The sequence below is a fragment of the Terrapene carolina genome, unplaced genomic scaffold (genome assembly GCF_002925995.2).
Source record: "Terrapene carolina triunguis isolate 2854851 unplaced genomic scaffold, T_m_triunguis-2.0 Scaffold58, whole genome shotgun sequence".
NCBI lineage: Eukaryota > Metazoa > Chordata > Testudines > Emydidae > Terrapene > Terrapene triunguis.
In genome coordinates this window covers 91,646,782-91,670,547 of record NW_020664409.1, presented here as the reverse complement: position 1 = coordinate 91,670,547, position 23,766 = coordinate 91,646,782, and the positions used below count along the sequence as shown (strand labels likewise).

The 23,766-nt window shown below is 39.4% G+C and overlaps 1 protein-coding gene across 2 annotated transcripts in view; it reads right to left on the bottom strand.

The window, feature by feature from the left end:
• The window catches only part of MTBP (MDM2 binding protein), a 68,122-nt gene that overhangs the window by 1,224 nt on the left and 43,132 nt on the right, over positions 1 to 23,766 (bottom strand). The window contains exons 17-21 of one of the 2 annotated variants that reach the window (XM_026646234.2): positions 10,876 to 10,971; positions 8,499 to 8,765; positions 6,962 to 7,220; positions 3,940 to 4,053; positions 685 to 750 (exon numbers count right to left, since the gene is read on the bottom strand). In XM_026646234.2, coding sequence (XP_026502019.1) covers positions 685 to 750; positions 3,940 to 4,053; positions 6,962 to 7,220; positions 8,499 to 8,765; positions 10,876 to 10,971 — 802 coding nt within the window. Of the gene's footprint in view, positions 1 to 684; positions 751 to 3,939; positions 4,054 to 5,428; positions 6,225 to 6,961; positions 7,221 to 8,498; positions 8,766 to 10,875; positions 10,972 to 23,766 lie in introns of those variants that run through there. The other variant, XM_026646240.2, reaches the window with a different exon arrangement.

Below are 23,766 nucleotides of genomic sequence, written 5' to 3'. Positions count from 1 at the left end.
CAAGCAAACCCTTACATTTTATTTTACAGTATAGAGAACAAAAATGGCAAAATTCCACAGTGCTCATCACCATAACCAAGTTTCTCTAATGAGGTATCCAGGATAAGATTCAATGCACTGATCAATTTCTGGACAGGAGTATTTTCTCCCAGTATTTTCCCCATATTAAAATTCACATTAATCTTCCTGACACCCAAATGAGCCCAGTCAGCATTGCCTCAGGTTTCTATTTATAGGTATTCCCAGAGCTTGGATCTACCACTTCTATAATTCTTCCTTTAGAAGAATTGTATTTCCTTTTACAACATAATGGTCCCCCTAATGATCCATTAGTGCAGAGACTCCTCTGAGAAACAGAAGATCATGTACACATTTTTCTCATTAATGTGAAAAAGTTTTGAGTCTTTTTCCTTATTTCAAATCTCTCTCTCTGACAGTGGCCACCCTTATTAGAACAATTTCGATAGCAAGTCAACATCTGCAACTGGAATTTTGCACTGAGGGAAACTAACCTCAAAAGAACTCTCACAATACAAACTAGAGAACATAGAGAACACAACAGATGGTCTCCTCTGTTCACCCATTAAAGTCATGTACCAACCCACATTCCAAGAAGCAACAGCAGTAGATTTCACACAGCAGCGTATGAGGAACACATTTCCAGAACATCCAGGAATAGGTTACCTGTTTAGCATTGTTGTTTGCTGTTTTCTTCATTTCATCAAACAGTCCTCTGGAAGTTTTCAGATCCTAAACAGAGAACACACCATTTTATAGAATTGCTGCCAGACAGACTTGAACATACATATACACACCTCCTCTGGAGCTGATGCTAACATTAAAGTTACCTGCAGGGACTTTCCCTGATTCAGGATCTCCTAGAGCTCCCTAATTGGAAACATTAATTACTTATTTCTTTTCTGAGACTACCCTCTCTCCTAATCCATTAACAATGGGTTGTGCCTCTCCCTGCAGTTACCAGGGGCCATCCAAATTTGTCACTCAAGTTTTGGGGTTTAGCCATGCCCTTCCTGCCCCCTGAACACTTTCAAAGCTACAGAGATGCTGTTCAAAATTCTTATAGCCCCTGACTGAACATTTAACTACACCTCTACCCCGATATAACGCGGCCCGATAGAACATGAATTCGGATATAACGTGGTAAAGCGCTGCTCCGGGGGGGGGGGGGGTGCGCACTCCGGCGGATCAAAGTAAGTTCGATATAACGCGGTTTCACCTATAACACGGTAAGATTTTTTGGCTCCCGAGGACAGCGTTATATCGGGGTAGAGGTGTATAACCATGCACATTTACTGCGCTCTTGTAACAAAGGGCAGAGTTCCAAAATATATGTGACCAGGGTAGGTGAAACTGAGAGAGATCAGTCCCAAAAAGGAAAACCACCACATCGGGAAACAGATTTTCTATTTTGGAGTCTGGCTCCTCCCACTACTAATGGCATGTAGAGCAAGCAGGTAGGAATGTAGTAGAAGGGGAAAAGAGAACTAAGCATGTATATTTCCTGCAACCTTTAAGGGGAAAATATTGCCTCACCCCCAGTGGAAAACATAATACCATAGTACTAGTGTGGTTCTATTGCACAGTGTGGGGAAGAATTCAGCGGACCCAAGCACATTTGAGGTGTGGGGCTGCACCATTTAGTTCCTTACCCCTTAAAAAACCTATTTGAATGCAGAGAGCTCTCTGCATTCAAATAGGTTTTTTAAGGGGTAAGGCCATCAGATTTACAACTACATAGGTCCAGCAGCTACTCTTCCCTTCAGTGTCCTGTGTGGGAAGGAGAGCATCCTATACTCCCTTCATCCATCGTCTACAGCCCACTCATCCAGGCTGTTGGCTAAAGAGAGAATTTGCCTCTTACTACTTAGTTCCCTAAACCTCTAGGGTAACATTTTCAGAAGTGCCTATGTAACCTAGGAGCCTAAACCACACTGACTTTCAAAGTCACTTAGGCACTTTTAAAAATTTTACCCCAATCACTTCTGAAAACTGAGGGTAACTGAAAACACAAGACTGCCTGGTGAAAAGTGTTGGATTGCCGTGGAGTTCTACAGAAAGTTCACAGGCACTTTGCTGAGCAATGTCATGGAGTCTATAGTTCCAACCACTTGCACAAATTCTCCTCCTTTTCAGCCAGTAGCTTTGGAACAGTTGAGAAAGGAAGGACATTACAGCAAGAAGTGAAGATTACAGACTCAGCATGAAGTTTATTGACATCTCCCTCTTCACCTTGTAATCAATGGGCTTTGTCCAGAACAATGAATGTGCTCTTCATTGTCACAAGAGAAACATAATGGTCTCCTAAAGCTTTATATAAGTGAGGGAAAGTTTTTGAAACCTCTGCAATCAGTGTTTAGATTAGATTCTAAAAAGGGGAAAAAAATACATAAAGAGTTAGAGAGAGACTGATTATTACTGCAAGTCAAGTCAGGAGAGGGCTTCTGATGATAAAGCAGCATCTTTACTTGTCTCCAGACTGATGATTGGCTCTGTTATACATTGAGGGAATCCAAATATAAAGTACAAAATAACTGCAGCACAATATAAGGCATTGATAAGACTACTTTTGAAGGTAAGGGCATGTTCAACAGATATAAATAGGAGTGCATTTACACATCAGATTGGTGTAAATTGGTCAGAAAATAGATGCAAGTGGGTACAAACAGTAAAGTAAGGTAATCTGCATCCATTAAATGCCCAAACAGGTGTTCAAAGCATGTGCAATGTATACATAGAGGTGACAGAAGGGGTTGAGGGGCCATATAGCAACAAAACTAACAGAAGAATGTAAGATAAAGCAGCTGCTCCTCTGCCCCCCAATCTCTCCTACATCATCTTCTTGGTTGTTTTTCTTGCTCTCTCTCATTGTTCTGACTCCTCAGGATATGTTACTCCTAATATGACATAAACTGAGTGCAAGTTACTCTACTTTACCACATGCACCCAATTACACACTGGGAAAATGGGCCTAACTTACATCACTGCAATTTCCATATCTTAGAACAGGTCAACATTTGGCCCAATACACTTGTCTTGTTGGAGAGGGAAGATGAATTATGAAGAGCAAGCCTTGCTAACCTTTCTTGTGTAGAATACAAACAACAGGTGGTCACGGATGGTCAGTAGCTCCAGGGGTTGTGAAGTAACACATTTAAATAAGCACCTCACATACAATTCAATTTATCAAACTAAAAGATTAAAAGTGTTTGAAAAACAGACTTTAGAAATATCCTTGCAGCGAAGTGAACCTATGCTCTAAGTTTGCTACTGAAATTCACAATTTCTTCCACAACAGCTTCCCAGTAAACCATATGCCTGAAAAGTATACACCAACTAAATATGATATATAGGCTTGGTTAGTGAAGGAAAAAAAGCTTTAAAATGGCCCCTTAGTTCTGAATTCTGCTATTTTATCTAATAGCAAAATAGCAGACTGTATCAGTAACAAAACTTCGGCCAGATCTAAGAGTCCAAAGCTTTTCCCTACACTCTGTTGATTTACACTTGTTGACTGCTAGCATTTTATTTTCTTAACACAGTCCCTAGGAAATAGTGACACTGTCAAGACTGGACCTCATAGACTCAGATTTACCAGTTACATTCGGGGTGATCGGATTCTTGTTCAGTTTTATAATTTTGTTTGCCCTGCATCTTGGAAGCACAAAACATGGGTTCATGTGTCCAACAGCAGACAAACTTAGCTCTGGATCCTCCATCACATGCCTGTGCAGAGCAATTTCCCTTTTATAAGCTTTCAGCAAATAGGATGCAAATAGAGCTAAAAATACATTTTTTAAAGGTATAATATTTGGCGCTGTCAATCTCGAACATCATATCCCTTTAAATGTGTTAATCCTGGATATAGTTTTGGTGGAGTAACTACGTACAATTGTGAGAGCAAAAGGTGGGAAAAAGTACCTTTAAATAGAACTTGGATATCTCAAACAGACGCTGGCTGCATGATGCAAAGCATTTGTGGTTCTCTGCAATGCTGTGTTTCTTAAGTGTTTTAGCAACCACTTCCGTCAGCATCTTGGAGACAACACAGGCACACTTAGGAATTAGGATCAATTATCACCATGACAAGCTTTCCAATAGCCCACTTTTAAAGAATAAACCCATACAGAACTTCTTCCCCTTCTGCCCCAAAGATTAATTTTAGGGAGGCAGCTTTGTGACTTGAACTGAGTATGGGACTCGAAGACAGGAAATCCTCAGTTCTAGCCTTGACTCTGCCATTTTGCAGCTTAGGGCAAAGTTATTTAACAGAGTTTCCTTTTCCTTCATCTGGAAAATGAAGAGAATACCTACTTCACCCGAGTGCTGAGGATTAGTTAACATTTACATAGTGCTTTAAGATGGAACACTCTGTATAGCTGCTAGGCATTATTTAAAATAAAGTGATATATATTGTATTTTCCTGTTTCACATATCCATGAGGGTAATGGAAAATCCTCATTTTCATATTTTTCACAGATTCATAGGGTTTAAGGCCCGAAGACACTATTAAATCTTCTAGTCTCACCTCCTGTACATCACAGGCCATTAAATTTCACACAGTTACCCCCGTATGGAGCTCAACAACTTGTGTTTGGCTAAGCATATCTTTGAGAAAGGCATCCAGTCTTGACAACGAGATACGGAGAATCCACCACTTCCCCTGTTAGTTTGTTCCAATAACTGATCACCCTCACTGTTGAACATTTGTGCCTTATTTCTAATTTGAATCGGACTGGTTCCATTGAATCCATCCACTGGTTCTGGTTCTGCCTTTCTTTACCAGATTAAAAAGCCCTTTAGTAGCCAATATTTTCTCTCCATGACAATACTTACATGTTGTAATCAGGTCGCCTTTCAGTCTGCTTTTTGACAAGCTACTCAGATTGACCTAAGTTTCTCATTGTAAGTCATTTTCTCCAGCTCTCAAATCATTTTCTTGGCTCTTTTTGGCTTCTTCTCCAATTTTTCAACACGCTTTTTAAAATGGGGGACACCAGACCTGTACGCAGTATTCTAGTATCTATCTCACCAATGCCGAGATCAAATCCCCTTCCTGCTCCTACTTGCTACTCCCCTGTTCGTACATCCAAGGACAGCATTAGCTCTTTCGCCACAACATCACACATCACACTGGGAGTTCAATGATGAGTTGCCTGTCCACTAGGACACTTCGATCCTTTTCAGAGTCATTGATTTATAGGATATGGTCCCCCACTCCACAGGCCTGCATTCCTTGTTTGTAGATGCAGAACTGGACATTTGGTTGTATTCATAGAATCACAGGGACCTCAAGAGGTCATCTAGTCCAACCCCCTGCTCAAAGCAGGACCAATACCCAGACAGATTTTGGCCCCAGATCCCTAAATGGCCCCCTCAAGGATTGAACTCACAACCCTCGGTTTAGCAGGCCAATGCTCAAACCACTGAGCTATCCCTCCCCCCATTAAAACACAGTTTGATTGAATGGGCCCAGTTTACTAAGCAAATTTTAACAGCATTGATTTTATATATAGTTTCAAGTCATTAATGCAAAAGCTGAGTAATGTTGAGACTTAGACCAATCCCTGTGAAACCCACAGGAGACAGACACCCCCATTTGATGAGGGTTCCCCACTGACGACTACTGTGAGCTCTGTCAGTTAGCCTGTTCTTAATGCATTTAATGTGGGCTCTATTCATATTGTATAGTCTCATTTTTCAATTAGAATGTTGAGCGGTAGTAAGTCAAACACCTTACAGAAATCCAACTATATATTACATCTATACCGCTATTACCTTTATCAACTAACCTTGCAATTTCATCAAAGAATGAAATCTGGTTTGTCCAGCAAGACCTATTTTCCATAATACCATGCTGTCTGGCATTAATAATAACCCCATCCTTTATTTTTTATGTATTGAATCCCATATCAGGTTTTCTATTTACTTGCCTTGGATTGATGTCAGGCTGACCAGCCTATAGTTATCCAGGTCATCCATGGCTGATTTTGAATACTGATACATTAGCACCCTTTCAGCACCTCAGTACTTTGCCTGCCCAGCTGCCCTCCTGGCAAACAGATTTGGGGGAGGCAAGGAGGCTGAGCGCCCCACATCCTTGGCAGCCTAGTTATCTCTCTGGCAACTAGGGGTGTAGGAAGTGATGGAAAACTGGGGTGCTCACCCTTCGGCAGTCAGCTGGGAAGGCTTGTCAATTTCATCTTCTGCAGGCAGAAAGCCAAAAAGCTACATTTTGGTTTTTCCAACATGGAATTTTCCTGGAAATCCCTTTCTATGAAAAATTCCATGTTTTTAACTTTTCATTGCCATTTGGGATGAAAAAAAACTTTTTTCCCCCCCAAAGAGTCCAATTTTTTCACAGGAATGGATTTCCATTTCCAGACGGCTCTAGATACAAGCACACCATCCTGCTTCTTTCCAAATACAGAAGAGAAATATTTACTGAACACTTCTTCCTTTTCTCCATCTTTAACAATAACACCATCTCCTTCTAGTAATTGACCTATATCACTGCTAGGATTTTTGTTCCTGATATTCCCTCCCGCCCCCCAAATCATCTTATTGTTTTTTGCTCTGCCAACCATGGATCCTTCCCTGATATCTGGCTTCCCTTATCAATTTTCTATATTTCATAACTTTTAATTTATATTCATTTCAATTTCCCCTTTTTCACATCTGTTATCTATTGCTCTTTGTCTCTTTCTTTTTTTTCTTGGACACTCTACTGTGTGCACTAAGTTCTTTTCCGACAGTCCTGTACTCCTTACTTATATAAAACTTCTCTTGATTTCTACAAATTTCCCTTGAGCAGACCTAAGGGAAATTAAAGATTTGGGGATTTGTCCCACATTTTGAAAGAATGCTGAATGAGGCTACAAATGGGGAATCTTATCTTTTAGGGGGGGAGGCATCTGGAGGGGGAAGACAAATATATATTTACCCGTATATGTTTCTGAGATCTTGATTCCTTAATTGGCTTTGAAGTTTCTGACTCTTGCACACATCTCTGACTTGCTGGGCCAGCCTCTGCAGTTACTTTGTTGGCCTGACCACTAGGCTGCTTAACAGATGCAGATGTTAGAGACATCTGCCTGGCTGATCTGCCTGGCTGTTGTCTTATGACACCTACTGAATGGTGACCCACACTACTTCCGCTTGCCTGAGACATGAGAGAATCTGTGCTTTCAGTTTTTATTAATCTGGAGGGGAAAAAAAGAAAAGAAAAAAAAATCAGATAAGTGTTTATGGTCTTGCTAGTTTTGTCTCAACTATAAAAGGCTACTATAACTGCTTAAAATATTGAAGACATACAGTACTCTCAAACAAACGGAGGCTGAAAATGGTGAGCGGTGACAAACTATTAATAGAATTTCCTTCCTAATAAGTGAGGAAGACTCTCCTCCCTTACCTACTAATGATTTGCTCTCCGATAGTTAAACCAGACCAGAGTGAAGGGGTCTTTTGTATAGCAGATGCTACAGAAAAACCAGAGTTTGGAACAAATCACAGTGGTTAACTGAAGGGACAGAGGAGACGCAATCAAATTAAAGGTGGACATGAAAACTGCAGGAATTTCTTCCCTCTGCCCCCATCCCAATTGAAAAAATGTCCTTGTTTGACATATTCTCCCATGTGGATCCTCTCCCAGTTACGCCAGTAAAAATGAAGAAGAATAGGTCTGCCAAGTCACCAAGTCCAGTGCTTTAGTCTCCTCATGAATCTAGACCAAGACAGGGTCAAGAAGAGAATGCTTGAAACTCCTAAGGGCTCAATCCAGTGAAATGGAGAACCACCACAATTCCCCTTCTTACTATTTATACAGAACACCAGAATCTAGCAGGGTCTTTGCTGAGGAAGTATATTAAAATCCCCACTTGACACAATCCCTGTTTGAAGAGCAGGTGTGCAGCAACAAGAGTGTAACTAACAATTGGGGGGACAGGATGGGAAGAATTACAGTAATAAGATCACAATTGCTCAGCTGTGGCATATGCACTCGCTGATGGTTTTACATTGATGCAAATGATATAAAAATGCTTCTTGTGGGGGATTCTGAAAAACTGGGTTTTTAAAAGGATTTGAATAAGGAGAGGGTCAGGGCTGGGTGAACTGGAACTTCAGTGGGTCTTCTTTACTTAAACTGTGAGCTCTATGGGCTGTGGACTGTATTATTCTAGGTTTGTACAGTCCCCAGCACAATGCGCTGAGGCCTCACAGCGCTATTGCAAAACAAATAACGATTTGAGTGGCTACTAAGCGCATTTTGGCACCTTTCAAGAGACACTCAGCACCTTGCAGGATACAGCCCTCAATTTCTTAAATTAAAATGCCTTAGGTTTGTGGTTTTGATGCATCTAATGCAGTCAATCATAGGTCACACTTGAGAAATACCAAACTGACAGAAGAGGGATTAAACATTTAAATAGATAGATCCTTTAAAAAAATCTTAATTTTTAAAATTTTATTTAGTGCATTACCTCTTGTTGGGATAAAAGCAATCCAAGTCTTTTGATCTGCGTTTTAGCCTTGATGATTCTGTTCTGAGTTCACTTTGTAAAGATTCCCCATCGGGGACACTTCCAGGCTCTGACAAAACTGCAGGAGACGGAAGAGGGCTCAAGACACATGGTACAGGACAGCACTCTTTAGTACAGGTAGTCTGTGTTTCATAGCGAATAAGACGAGTCTGAAGTTCAGCAAATTTCACATCTCTCTCTAAAGCTTTTCTGTTATCTAGACAGTATCTAAAATTGAAATAAAAAAAATAACAGAACCACAAAACCAGTGACCACTGTAACAGAGTTGGGGAATTTTTTCCCATTAAAAAAACTGAATAACCATGCTTAACTTCAACTATGGAAACGTCTGCAGCGCCTCTTTACTTGAATCGCTAGGTTGCCCTTGACAACTGCTGTGAATGACCTAATAAACTAGATTACATGATAGACTCTCTCGTGGATTCTACTACATTCAAGTCAACAAGATGAAGTTGGGTTACATATTTAATATGGGCCAAATCCCACTATCCTTACTCGGTTCTCTCTCGAGTAAAATTTCCATTGAAGGCAACAGAAAGTTTACTTGAATTATTGAATGCAGGATTTGGCATTATGGAAGTCTTGTTTCTCCCTTTAGCACATACTGGGATGTTGACAATAGATTGTGTTTCTCTTATAAATATAATCAGGCTCTTGTTAAATATTTAAAGTTATCAATTCCTTTGCTTTATGTTTTATTGAAAGCTTCCTGCTACATGACAGACATTTGCATTCTAGTAATGCATTAAGCTATGTGACTTTCAGATACGAGGATTGTATACAAATCTATATAGTATAGATCTCAGAGAGAAAGAATCTGTATGGTTTCAACAGCCCCAAGACCTCAGACCTTTTTTGAGAACCCAAAACCCAGTGGTGTTCACCCACATCAGGTACTCTTTTTCAGAGTGCAAGGATTAAGATTAGGGGCAAGAAAAATCACATTCAAGCAAAACTGGCAACACAACCTGAGCAGTATACTTCAGTCCCTTTCCTCCAACCCTTTTTACTCACCTCCTCCAAACCACAGTATTTTAAGTGAGCTTTCAGACTCTTATGAAAGTCTATTTCTATCTACTCTATGTCAGGTATTTCTAGGGAGCCCATCACTCTATTGACTAGGTCCATGTTATTCCTTCTCTTCCCCTCACCCACACCTTCAGGAAGAGCACTTGAGGAATCCATAAAGCGCCATCAGGGGTGATAAAATTATACTACATAAATCTGTAGTGCTAAAACACTGAAATTTGGTCATCAGATTAGGATGCAAAACTGATGGTTTATTGTTCGGTCCTTTCCTGTATTTTAGGATGTTTATTCCTCCTAAGAGACGTAGAAAGTCACGTGTAAAAAAACAAAACAAAAATGGGGTTTTGCGCTGAGGTGCAGGGCTGCGTGTGTTTGGAGTTATTGTGTGTGTGGTTTGTTTTGTTGTGTGGGTGGTTGTGTTGACTTGTGTGTGAAATTTTTGCATGCAAATAATCTGTAGAGGAAGGGTGATGTGTTATCATAGCTAATTCAACCAAACTGCCTAGAACGCTTGGCATGGCATAGATCCTTACTGTAGATGTACACCACACGGGTGTAATCTGTAAAGTCAACATGGCTGAGAACTTAAAATTGGACAGTAACAGACCGTGATAATTCAACCTGGTGATGTTCTGAACAAGAAGAGCTTTCTACAATGCTTGCAGCTGTTCCTATCATTTCATACTGATTCAACAGACATGCTAGACTTCAGAGTGACACACACACTGACATGCCTGGAATATTCTATAGATACGTACAGCCATCTTCACCACAATTTTCATTTACATTAAAAACACTGTTATAAACATATCTCATGACTATTCAGCTGAAAATGTTTATAATTTGATTTGAAGTAAAACCATATTTTAATTTAGACATTTAATTATGTAAATGAAGCATCTCTCTCAGAAGCTACAGGCCTGAATATAGATGCAGCAAAGTTAAAGCAGTACAACTTGTGTGTATATAGACAAGGCCAAAGTCACATTCTTCATTACCATCAAGGAGACAGGAGTATAACAGTCGATACCAGTCCAGAAAGTGAGGGTAAAGAAAACAGAAGAGGTTGTGGGTTTTTGGTTTTTTTGGGGTGGGCTTGAAAGGAAACAAAAAACATGTTATGCTAGGGACTAAAACCATTTAGTAAACATCCCAAACATATTTGTAGATCTACTTCTCTATAAATAGTTTCCAGGTTGCATAAAGTGGGTCCCACCTATAACTTGGGTTTTATGCTAGATGACAATGTTGAGAAAATAATCACATCAAGCAATGCAAGGAAACTTACTCAAGCCCATGATAATGGCACCCAGCTGCTTTTTCAAAAGACAGACCTCCCAGCTTCCGTGGAGTAAGCTCTGGCGTCAGAAGAAAAGCGTTTTCACTAAAAGAAAAGAGTATGTATTTTAAATTAGATCTATATGTTAGTATCAAATTTGCCATTTGGTTTAGTGAGCACTTTGAATGAAGCCCAGTATGAAGCTGTGTATTGCGATCTCTAACACTGTAACTGACCTGTGCGTAAGAGTCACCAAATTAAAAACCTATTTCAAAAATTAGTACTGCATGCACAGACAACTACAAATTAAAACCTTCCGAGAAGACTAGATGCTACATTGTACGTACAAAAGCTTACAAATGGAAAAGAATTACATTAGGAATTCATGTACATTTATATCTACCCTCTAATGCAGTACTATGGACAGGCAATCTACTTCTACCAATACATAACCTTCAAGTATGAAACTGATCTGCTGGTATGCAAATTTCAATTGAAAATACAGAAAACGATTATAATGACTTGTGAGATACTTCATCAATTAAGAATATGCAATGTGAAAACATTTCATGTTCGTATATAGCAAAACGCTGATATTCCCCATTTTTGCCTCACACTAAATAGCTTCAGCATTTCTGAAAAAATATGTTTGACCACACAAAACCAATAAAAATATCTTTTAATATGTTGTCATTTTGTAGCTTTGACCAATCACCACCATATTAACTGTGCTGAAATTAACGTAAATGGTAAAAAACTAGTCAGTCATGTTTCAGCTCATCATAACTGATGCAGAATCCACGATGGTGTACTATTATTAACTGAACTGTGAGCCCCAAACTCACGGTGTAGCTCTGCAGCAAGGCTTATGTGCAACGGTGTGATACTTTTGGAACTGTTAAATACTACGCATTCTGCAATTGAGAGGCACCTTCTTTGAATGTCTTCTGAAGGATGACACTATTGCTGGCTGAATTATACTTCTCTTTACTTGTTAACCAAAGGACAAACTCGTGCACCAACTGGAGCACAAAAGTAGCTGACCTCTGGATACTACAATCACCCGGCTTTGGATAATATTCTGAGGCTTTCATTGTGGCTATTTCTGACTGAAGGACTGAAGTGGCATTATACAAAACCACTTGTTCATTCGAAAGCTGTTCATCAGGCTCACTCACCAGAGCAACATCCACAAATCATATGGATGACTTAAGTTCCTTCTTCAGATTAGCCTTTTCAGAGGACCCTCATAAATCATCTCCTGAGTGAATATCCAAAGCTATGAAAGAAAGAAGTGGACTAACAACAAGTACTGAAGACAAAATCCACAAGCAAATCCTTGCCTCTGCAATGAAGAGGGATGAATGTTACAGTTCTTACTAATCATGTCATCAACAATATGACAAACCCATTTGACTCTGAATCCAGAGGTGCTTATCAATATCTCTACTGTACTGCAGGTAACATCAGAGGTACAAGAGTCTCTACTGGAAACAGTAGACGTTGGTGAAGAATAAGCGGAGAGATTTCTGAGTGGTGCAATTGATTCTGATGGGACACATAACTTCTTCAGCCCAGTCAAGAAAATTGGAATCAAAACATTTGCTGACATGGCCAAAAATATAAATCTAGCAAGGGAGGGACAATCACAGCTATCAGTCCAGCAATTGTTTTCCACAGAGCCCTGTCCTTAGCAAGATCCAGAGATGATGATTCAACGGCAACTGTTCTAAGGGTACGTCTTCACTACCCATCGGATCGGCGGGTAGCGATCGATCTATCGGGGATCGATTTATCGCATCTAGTGTAGACACGATAAAATTGATCCCCGATCGCTCTGCCGTCGACTCCGGAACTCCAACACAGCGAGAGGCGGAAGCGGAGTCGACAGGGGAGCGGCAGTGGTCAACTCGCCGCCATCCTCACAGCCAGGTAAGTCGACCTAAAATTCAGCTATTCGCGTAGCTGAAGTTGCGTATCTTAGGTCGACCCTTCCCTCCCCCCGTAGTGTAGACCTAGCCTTAGACTCCCATAGGACATGTGCCTAAGTCCCTCTTCCTTGCCAAAGGAATAATGAGAAGAACAGATGAAGCTGAATTAGGGCATCAGCTGGAAGCACAAGCTGAAAGAATCCATGAGCTAAAAGCACGCAACAAAGAAACCACAGTGTACATCAGAGATGCCATGGCTGACATACATGGAACATTCCAGAGAGCAGCATGAAGTTATTGATTGTTCTGGAGAGACCAGATACAAAACCTTCTAGCTTGTGAGAGCAGCTGAACAGACAGCTGCTAGAAGTCCTTATCAAGAGGTCAGACTCCTGGTAGGCGAAGGCAGCAGGTAAGAATGAGGAGGAATGCAAACCAGAGCCATGGTTCCCTCTCTTTCTCCCTAGCACAGCTGAATATGGTTAGCATTGGGAGAAGTGACCGGGTTACAGTGAGTTCTTTGTCCAGTGGCTCCCAGTTAGGAGATAGTCTTCTGTCTGTGAGACTTGGCACTTACTCCCAATAAACCCCAGGATTTCCCCCGAACCAGAGAGGAAATGGGGTTGTGAAGACTGTAAAAGAGCATAAACCTGGGGCAGGCAGGATAATGAATGGGGGAAAGGGAGCCTATACTGGAGGAAACGGATGTGATACTTAAAATATGGGTCCCTCTAATATTTACTCCACTCTACTCCTGTGTGTTTAAATCCCTCTCCTCTAGTATGCAAGAGTACGGTGGGATAGCCCGTCTCTCAAAACATTAAAATTAAATCCTTGCAAGCTGAGGCAGACTGGAAGAAAGCCTGATAACCATAATCAATGTGAAATTTTAAATCACTTTCCAAGAAGCACTGTCTAGCTTTTTATGTATCTGTTCTGCACAGCAGAACACACAAGTGGGAATGTCAAACATTTACATGATCTGAAAAATTTAGTTCATGGTACATCAAACTATCAACCCTATGAACATTCTAGGATCTGATACTTGTGTACACAAGAACATAATTAGATACCCAATTAGTGTATGTTTACTATAGTACAATAATTTTCTATGCAGTCAGTTATAATGCTATATGAGAAACATTTGTAATATGTTTCAGTGAATTAGTATTCCAAGTAGAGTATGCTACTGTAATAACAGAGGTCATTATAAAATAAACAGGACTATACATGAATGTTAAGATACCAAGTTTACATCCAAGATAGTTTAGTAATTATTTTTTTTTAGAAGAAAAATAGTTCAGAGAATATTTTAACCAATAGCTAACCTCTACATTACAAACTGTTTCACAATTTAATATAACAAAACTGCATGGAAATTTTAGATTGTAAGCTCTTTAAGGCACTTGTTCCTATGTATTTGTACACTGTTCAGCACAATGATCCTATTCCTGATTGGATCCTTTGAGTGCTATGGTAAAATAAATATTAAAACAGTGAAGGCTTTAAACGTTGTAGAAATATTGGTAAGCCTACACCTGATTCTGTATATATGATCAGGATACAGATCATTAAGTCATCACAGTGGAGAGAGCTTTCTAGATGACATGAAACCTGTACACGCCTTATGAGATTAATTATTTTTAATCTTAAGAGCTGCTTTACAGGCAACACAATTTTCTATAACTATTTATAGTTTTATTCACACAATATAGAGGGATGTAGTTATTAAATTCAACAGACTGAACAAATGTTTATTCCTCCTAAGAGAGGTACATAAATCTACATTAATATGAGACTTTTGGTAGATGTTTAGATCTAAACTATTTGTATATTCTAACAGCAAGTGACTAGAATCACAATGCCCAGGTATCACAGAGCCGACACTATGCATGCACAGTACTCTCCTGTAATGTGCCAAGATAGCAAAGAGAATTAGGTGGGGAAGACCATCAGGGACCAAGGGGAAGAGGTTTACCAGGAAGGTGACTGGGAGAAATAGAGCAGGCTAGTGAACAGGAAGAGAGTAGGATGCAGCCATGGACCAGTGAAGAGCAGATGCAGAGGCAACATATCTGTATGACATTACTTTTGTATGGTGCTGTTCTGTGCATGTACCCTTCATCTCCATATCTTCTAGAGGGAAACAGTGCTACACTTTAAATTCAAAAGCAGGGAGTTTAAAATAAAAAAGTATGATGGAATTATTAAAGTTTACAGGAAAACATCTCTGTTAAATTTTAATGAAGTAGTTTGTGGTTTTTACAGGCTATTTCTTTTTTGGAAACCTATCAGTAAAAGAGCAAGCAAAACCTAAAAGAACAAGAATCCTATTTATTTTTAAAGGGAGTTTCAAAGTGCTCTTTTATGCTAATATGGTTAAAATAAATACTGTTTACCACAGAGGACCTCTGCTGCTTCTTTGTGTTTGTGTTTCATGAGAGTTTAATCAGCAACAGCTCCATGGGGTACTCTTTCTACCTACTAGTAGCATGGATTGCTGGAGCTCCTGTGCCATGATCATGTTTGGTGATGACTAGTGATGCACCAACATGGTTACAGCTGCTACTCCCTCCTCCCCCCCCCCTTTTTTTTTTTAAATTAACAAAAGCAAACAAATTAAATTGTATTTTAATAGCAGTGGGGGAAATATACAGTCTGAAGAGTGCCAAATGTAAATAAAAAGTAGGCTCCTGTTGTCCTTATGGGGGCATGACTCCCACTGAACTCAATGGAGGTTTTGAGTGCTCTTGTCCAGGACAATTATGATTCATATAAAAAGGCAAAGAGTTATATACTGCATAACGAAAATGTAAAATATGTGCATCATTCCTGTTCTTGCATTATTCTTCTTCAATACATACAGCAAGATTAATCCAAATTTAAACTGGAAAATAATAGAGCAACTGATTACATGGAAAAGCAAATATGGAAAGTCTTCGGGCCAATTTTGAAAATTTGGCAACTTCAGTCAAGTACCTAAATGAGCTTTTTTTGAAAATGTGGTCCTGCATACTATCCTAATATTATTTTGCTGTGTAAACCATTGCTGTAGTTGCCACAGTATAAAACAGGTAAAATGTTTAACTGAAATAGTCTGCAAGTCTTAACTGACTGCAAATGGGCTTTCAAAGTAATTTTTAAAAAGCTAAATGCCAGGTATATACTAGTTCAGGGGTCGGCAACCTTTCAGAAGTGGTGTGCTGAGTCTTCATTTATTCACTCTAATTTAAGGTTTCACGTGCCAGTAATACATTTTAACGTTTTTAGAAGGTCTCTTTCTATAAGTCTATAATATAGAACTAAACTATTGTTGTATGTAAAGTAAATAAGGTTTTCAAAATGTTTAAGAAGTTTCATTTAAAATTAAATTAAAATGCAGAGCCCCCCCGACTGGTGGCTAGGACCCAGGCAGCGTGAGTGCCACTGAAAATCAGCTCGCGTGCCGCCTTCGGCAAGCATGCCATAGGTTGCCTACCCCCGTACTAGTTAGTATAGGCTAGTGATTTTTTGAAAACTGCATTTATATGTTAATTTATCATATCTATTGCAAATGCACTATAGAAATCAATAATGTTTCAGAATGATCATAGTTTGTCTGTACTAAGAAAGACAGCTATGACAAAGATTCATCCCTACATTATCTTAAAAGAAAAGGAAGTTATGTACTGGAAATAAAGGCTGCCCTGGCCATACTGTAGTTCTTTCACCTACTTTCATATGCTGAATCTACTTTTTTTAAAAATGGTAAAGGTAATTAGCCATTATACATAAATAATTTTTTCCTGATATTCTCTTTTGTCAGTGCAAACGCTCCTATAAATTTCTCTTCTTTTCAATATCTCCCATGCCTCTATGAACTCACTATCACTTCTTCACGGTTACTTTCAATCTGAGCAATGTTCTTCCAGTAATTAGGTGATCAGAGTTGAATAAAATAGTTCAAATTGCATCTTAAATCTTTAACTTATGTTCAAATGTCTGATGATTTTACTTCTCATCTCGACATATACACTTCATAGCAGTTGGATTATCTCCATGGATTATATTCAGTATCATCCAAGTATTTTTCTGAGCTTTATGTTTTTATGTTCTCAACTTGAGAGTACTATTTAGTTTATAGATGGCCTTACAGTGAACTACATAAGTTACTTATCCCAGAGGCAAGAAGTTGCTTCCTCCCCAATCTGTGACATTTTAATGAAGAGCATTAAGTATTCAGTAACACCAACTTCATCTGTCATTGAGTTTCATTGTCTTGTCTCTCAGTAGCCCTTACAGTATTTCCTGCATGTTTGTACAGAAGCATATGTTGTTTATCATTACTTTCCTTCATATTAAATGTTCAAGGTTTGGGGGTTTTTTTAAGCTTGTAAATAGAAATTCTTTCAATATTAAATTATGCCCTGAACTTCATCATCTAGCCCCATAGCAGGAATAAAATATCCAACAAGGACACACAACCTGTGATACACATTAAGTTTTCATTGCAAACTGGCATCAGAATTCTATATTCATGTCCCGAAGGACATCCCACTGCAATAATCAATCAGGAATCTTGAGAGGAAGCAAAGCTTAGAAGATAGGAATTACTTTGCAGTTTTTTGCGCCATACACCCATATAAATCCACCTTTGAGCCAGTTCATCTGCCTAGCACAGAGTCCCAAAGCCAGAGGGCATCTGAGGAGGAAAAGATTTCCTCAGTTGGAAAGTCAGCAAGCTCTATACACATACAAAATACATATAGGTGGAAAAAAGCCTTTCACGATTGATGCTGTGTATACTGCAATGCAATTCAATAAGAAATACAGAAAACAATTTTTTAATTTAAATCTAGATGGGAGAAGATCTTGTTTTTTTATATATACATACATACATACATACATACATATACACATATATATATACACATACATACATATACACACACACACACACACACACATATATAAATAAAAGGATTAATAAGTAGATTTCAGTTACATTCGTTTTTTTGAGTTCTACTATTTGCACACCTATGGTTGCCCACACCAATCCACTTCATACCTCCCATCTGTCTCATTTTCTCCTAATACAGGAAAGAATGCAAATATTGGAGAAGTTCATGGAGGCAATGGGCCCCTGTGGACAGGGCACAGGACAGGGAGACAGGAAATATGGGTTCTATTCTTGGCTCATCCACTAACTTTGCTCTCTGTGACCGTGAGCAACTCACAACCTCTCCCTAAATCAATTCATCATCTGAGATGACACTTACCTACTTTGCATACACTCAGACCTATGGATGAGCAGCATTTTGTAAGTGCTAGCTATAACAGGAGGACTGGATAAACTTCAAACCATTCCTGCCACTTGCATTTCCTGCATAAGGTTTTGCAGCACTGTGCTCCATGAGAGAGAGAAGTTTAGTGATTAGAGCTAGAACTGGTCAGTAATTTTCCAATTAACTGTTCTTTTGTTGGAAAAATACCAATTTGTCAAAACCAAAACAGTTTACGGAAAGGGTCAGTTGTGATGGTTGTCACGAGTCAAAAAAGTTTTGCCATTTTCAAAATAAAAAGTTGTTTTTGTTGTTCCATTATCTCCATTTTACAGATAAAGTATTGATGACAGAATAGAGGAGAAAGAAAAGAAGGAGGGGAAAAAAGGGGAGAACAAGAGAAAAAGAAGACATGAGAAAACTAAAGAGGAAGAAAAATCTAAGCTAAAAATACCCACATGTTAAATATGTACTTATTAACCTATTAGGTTTTTTTTTTAAAGCTAGAATGTGTTGCATGGTGGAGACTTGATAGTCTTGGTAAAGCAAGAGCACAGAACTGCCTGGTCAGCTAGTCAAATTCAGTCCTTATTGGTGGTGGCAAAAACTCATTACCATCATATGGCTGGTCATCAGTGAATGAGAAACAAAGCCATTCAGTGCAGCTCTTAGCAGGCAATAGCCTGATCCAACTCCTCAGAGTCACCAGACTTCTATTCACTTCAGTGGATCAATTCAGCCCCCAGTACCCAAAACTTCAAACAACATTTACAATTGCCACCTTTGTTGATCATCTCAGCAGAAAAGCCCATGTCACTGCTCACCCAGATCAAGACTCAAGCACAATGGCATGTGTGGACAGAGGTTCTCAGTCAATCTTGCATGTTTCACATTTTAAACAAATTGGGGGTGAGGTAGGAGGGTGTTTTGGAAAATCTTCACTGCTGTGCCTCCACTCTCTCTCTGAGACTGAATGGGATGGGGATATTCAGTATATGCCATTATCAGATCTTTCATCTCACTGGGCAGAAAGCTTAGCCAATCCTGCTCTAGTATCTTAGACCTCTTGCATTTGTTTTGCACTTCCCAGTTACAAATTATCTTGTAATGCTCTAAGATTTTCTAGTTACAGTAAAAGCACTTCAAGACGTAAAGTTTCATCACAACCCTTTGGATTCTACAACTTATTATCACGAATGAGTTGGAGCAAAATCCCTTCAAATTCAGGGTTTATTGAACTGTGATTCAAAGCAAGCCATTCAAGCGAATCAAAATACTCCATGGCTATAAAGCAACTCTGGAGGTTTTTCAAAATTGGCGATTAAAAGAACTCTTGTAATGAACAAATTATTCACTTCTCTCTCACACACTTAATTGGAATGACGCAGTTTTATTTGTAATTTAGCCAAGATCCTGGAGACATCTGCACTGATTAACTAAAAACTTTGTAAAAGTCTCTCATTGTTATGGCTAGATTCGTTTTAAATGGTCTACCACTTGTGTGCAATCAGCACATCTTTAAATTAGTTTCCTGAATACAGCAGTTCTAAAACTGCTTTTCCAGCAGTTTACCCCAATGCTACAGAACACACTGCTTTCATAAACAATTTTACTATGTTATACATGGCAACAACTATGAGAATTTCCTGCCATATCCTTGGGAGACCTTACTGACCCTCCCCCCGCCCCCATTTGGGGTCCATTGTGTTAAATAAATGAGTTACGTATTATTATGGGCCAGGATTGAATGTAACCTCTCAAGGGAGGTGGCGGGGGGAGGGGGAGGAAGATGTGACAGATGGGGATTCAAAAGACTATACTGAACAATGTGCAAGACAAGAATAGACTCCTGGAATAAAAATGTGTTAGGTGGTTTTCCTGAGAAATATCTAGTGAGAAGCAAATGCAAATTCCCTACCTCCGATTATGCAAAAACCCAGCCTTTGGAAGCTATGCCCTGAGGAGTGAGCCATTGTCTGCTGGTCACCTGTTACATGAGGACAAGATCAAAGGCCCAAGCTATATAAAGGAAAAGACTATTAATTTCTTTGAGTGACCCCCTAGTTCTTGTGTTACATGAAAGGCTAAATGAGATTTCCATATTCACTTTCTCCACACAATTAATGATTTTTAGACCTCCATCCTATCCCCCCACCCCCTTAGTCATCCATTTTCTAAACTGAACAGTCCCAGTCTTTTTAATCTCTCCTCACTCTAATCATTTTCGTTGCCATCTTTGCACCTTTTCCAATTCTAATATATCTTTTTTGTGCTGGGGAGAGCAGAACTGCATGCAGTATTCAAGGTGTGGGCATATCATGCATTTATATAGTGGCATTATGATATTTTCTGTCTTATTATGTATCGCTTTCCTAATGATTCCTAACATACTGTTAGCTTTTTCGACTATTGCTGCACATTGAGCAGAAGTTTTCAGAGAACTATCCATGATGACTCCAAGATCTTTCCTGAGTGGTAACAGCTAATTTAGACCCCACCATTCTGTATGTATAGTTGGGATTCTTTTTTCCAATGTGCATTACTTTGCACTTGTCAGCATCAAATTTCATCTGCAATCTTGTCATCCAGTCGCCCAATTTAGTGAGATCCCTTTGTAACTCTTCACAGTCAGCGGTGGACTTAGCTATCTTGAGTAATTTTGTATCTGTAAATTTTGCTACCCTACTATTCATCACTTTTTCCAGTTCATTTATGAATATATTGAATAACACAGGTCCCAGGACAGATCTTTGGGGGACCCATCCATTGTGAAAATTCACCATTTATTCCCACCCTTTGTTTCCTGTCTTTTAACCAGTTACTGATCTATGAGAGAACCTTCCCTCTTGTCCCATGATTGCTTACTTTACTTAAGAGCCTTTGGTAAGGAACCTCGTGAAAAGTTTTCTGAAAGTCCCTGTACACTGTATCAAGTGGATCACCCTTTTCCATATTTGATCATGCTGTCAGAGTTCTAATAGATCGGTAAAGCATAATTGCCCTTTACTAAAGCTGTGTGACTCTTCCCCATCATATTGAGTTCTTTTATGTATCTGATAACCCTCAGTGGGGGGTCAACATTTGTCTGTAGCTGTAAGGGAAAGAATTAAAGCTCACTGGACAGCTTCTGAAGACCCTCTCAGTTTCTAGATGCTTTCAAAGTTAGCCCCTCTCGACTCTGGACTATCAAACAAAGAACAAAATTTCTCATCTTACATCAGCACATTGCAAAAAAAAAAAAAAAAACTTGACAAGAAACAAAACAAGAAAAAGTTCTCTGCAGTAGTTAAAATTAGCCATAAAGATAGCAGATCTCCCTTAATGAATTTTGAGGGAGGGATGGATCTGTGGACTATCCATCCAAAGAAGGGAAAAATTTCAGACAAGCAGCCACAATGCCCCCCATCTCTCTCAAGGTGAGGTCAATAGATCCTCAGGGCGGGATTTTCTCAGCAGTGACAAAATTCATAGGGAGGCAACAAAATACCATCACTGAGAAAAAGGATTTCCTTACTCTAAGGAATCACTACAGCATGTAGGACCCAACTGCCAAAGGCTAAATCAGCTTAAGACCAAGTATTTATCTTGTAAAACTTGGTAAATGTATGCAAGGATAGCCTGCTCTTGCTCAGATTGTGACGCCACCCACACCGTTTGTACTGTGTGAATTCTTGTGCTCACTGGAAGATTGCGTCTTTTTGCTCTATATTCCTCAGCAATGCACCACTGTATCCACCATCAGACTGATGATTTCTAGGTCTTAGCAGCTCTTTTCCTTGGATGAAACAAGATCAGCAAACCTGTTTTTCTTAAGCTCTCAACTCTTCAGATAAATCTTTAAGGCTCGCCTTACATCCAACAAATGCAATACTTTCTCCTTTGGGCAAGGAGGAGGTGGACAAAAAGGAAAATCATCTCTTGTGATCAATGAACAATCAAATTCACTTGTGGAATAAAGGTGCAAACCATCTCCAAAACCATTTTATCACTGTGGAAGATGCAGCAGAATGGATCAGTTGAAAAAGCTCCCAACTCGCACACCCTTGTTGCCGAGGTGATAGTGACCCAAAAGGTTGTTTTGATAGATAGTACAATGAAACTGATTTCATAGGTTCAAAAAAACACCTGTGGTAAGGCATTGAGCACAATTTTCAAATCCCAACTCAGAGCCGTATGCACCTTAGAGAACAAAATAGCTGAACTGCTCTAATTAAGTGACAAATGTCTGTATGATAGGAACAGGAAGACTTTCTGGATACACTCAAAATTGCTGACAGTGCAGAAACATGCATGTTCAAGGTATTAGCCTGCAACCTGAGATCAGAACCATCTTGTAAAAATTCCACAACATAAGACACTTTGGCTACATGATACTGAATGTGTTTCCCTCTGCACCAAGCTTTGAATTTAGACCAAATCCTTTGCCAATAGAATTCAGACAAGACCCAGAAGAGTAATCCTTTTGTTTCAGAAATTTATTTTCAAATGCCAAACCGCTAGATGTAATCTGCTTGGATCTTGATGAAGAAGAACTGGTCCCTGGGATAACAAACCTGGCCCCAGATTCAGGAAAAATGGTGGCTGCACTAACATGTTCATCAGACTGGGACACGAAGGCCGCCTGGGCCAATAAGGAGCCACTAAGATCACTTCTGCTTCTTCCTTCCTGTGGTGATGATGGGCACTGGGGGAAAAGCATAAAGTAATCCCCTTTAGCACTTCAGCAGCCGGGTATCTATGCTTAGGGCTTTCTCCTCCTTGAAAAGTACTGGAGAGCTTTTTAGTTTGCCTCGGATGCAAAAAGATCCAGAATCAGAATTTGGAAAATGTCATTAATCAATCAGAAGGCTTCACTGTGAAGACTCCATTCTTCCTGACAGATTTTCCTTCCATTCAGCCTTTCGTCTTTGTATTGCTAGTGTCCTTGATACGCAAGACCCTGATAATAGAAGAGCCTCCACTCACTGTATCAATAATGCTGCTTCCTTCTCTAGATCCCTTCATCTCAATCCCCTTGATTGTTTACATATGCCACCACTGACTTATTATCCATCATTATAAGGTTATGACTTTTCAGCAACGCAGGGCCCACCTGTTGAAGAGCATGCTTTATTGCCCTCAATACTCAAAATGTTATGCTTTTTCTTTTGCTGCAAAAAACATCATGTCCTTTGAGTCACTGACTTCTTGAAGAATGCTCCCAATCCTTCCAGATTCATGTCTGTTGTTATGACAGATCTCTCTCTGCTATGTCAATCCCTCCCTGCAACCTCTCCACACTCAAATGCTTACTGATATCCTCAAGAGCAGTTACTGATCTGATCTTGTCCTATCTTTCAGCGGACAGAAAAATTTTGTGGGCTTCTGTGTCTATCAACACCTTAAGATGAAGTAGGGTGTTGAGATGAGAAGATGATTTTACAAAATTTACTATACATCTGTGCTACTGCAACATTTGGATTGTGGTCTGAGTTACTCAAGTAGATCTGTCCTTGGATGGGCTCTGACTAGAATGTCATCCAAAAAAGGTACATATGTATCCCCTTCTGGCTCAGAAAAGTCACAAAAAAAAAAAAAAAAGAGGACTTTGTGAAAACTCGAGGAACAGATGACAGTCTGAAAGACAGCACTTTGAATTGAAAACAACTGGTCCCATAAGCAAATTACAGAATTCTATGCACCTGGTGAACTGGCACATGAAGGCAGGC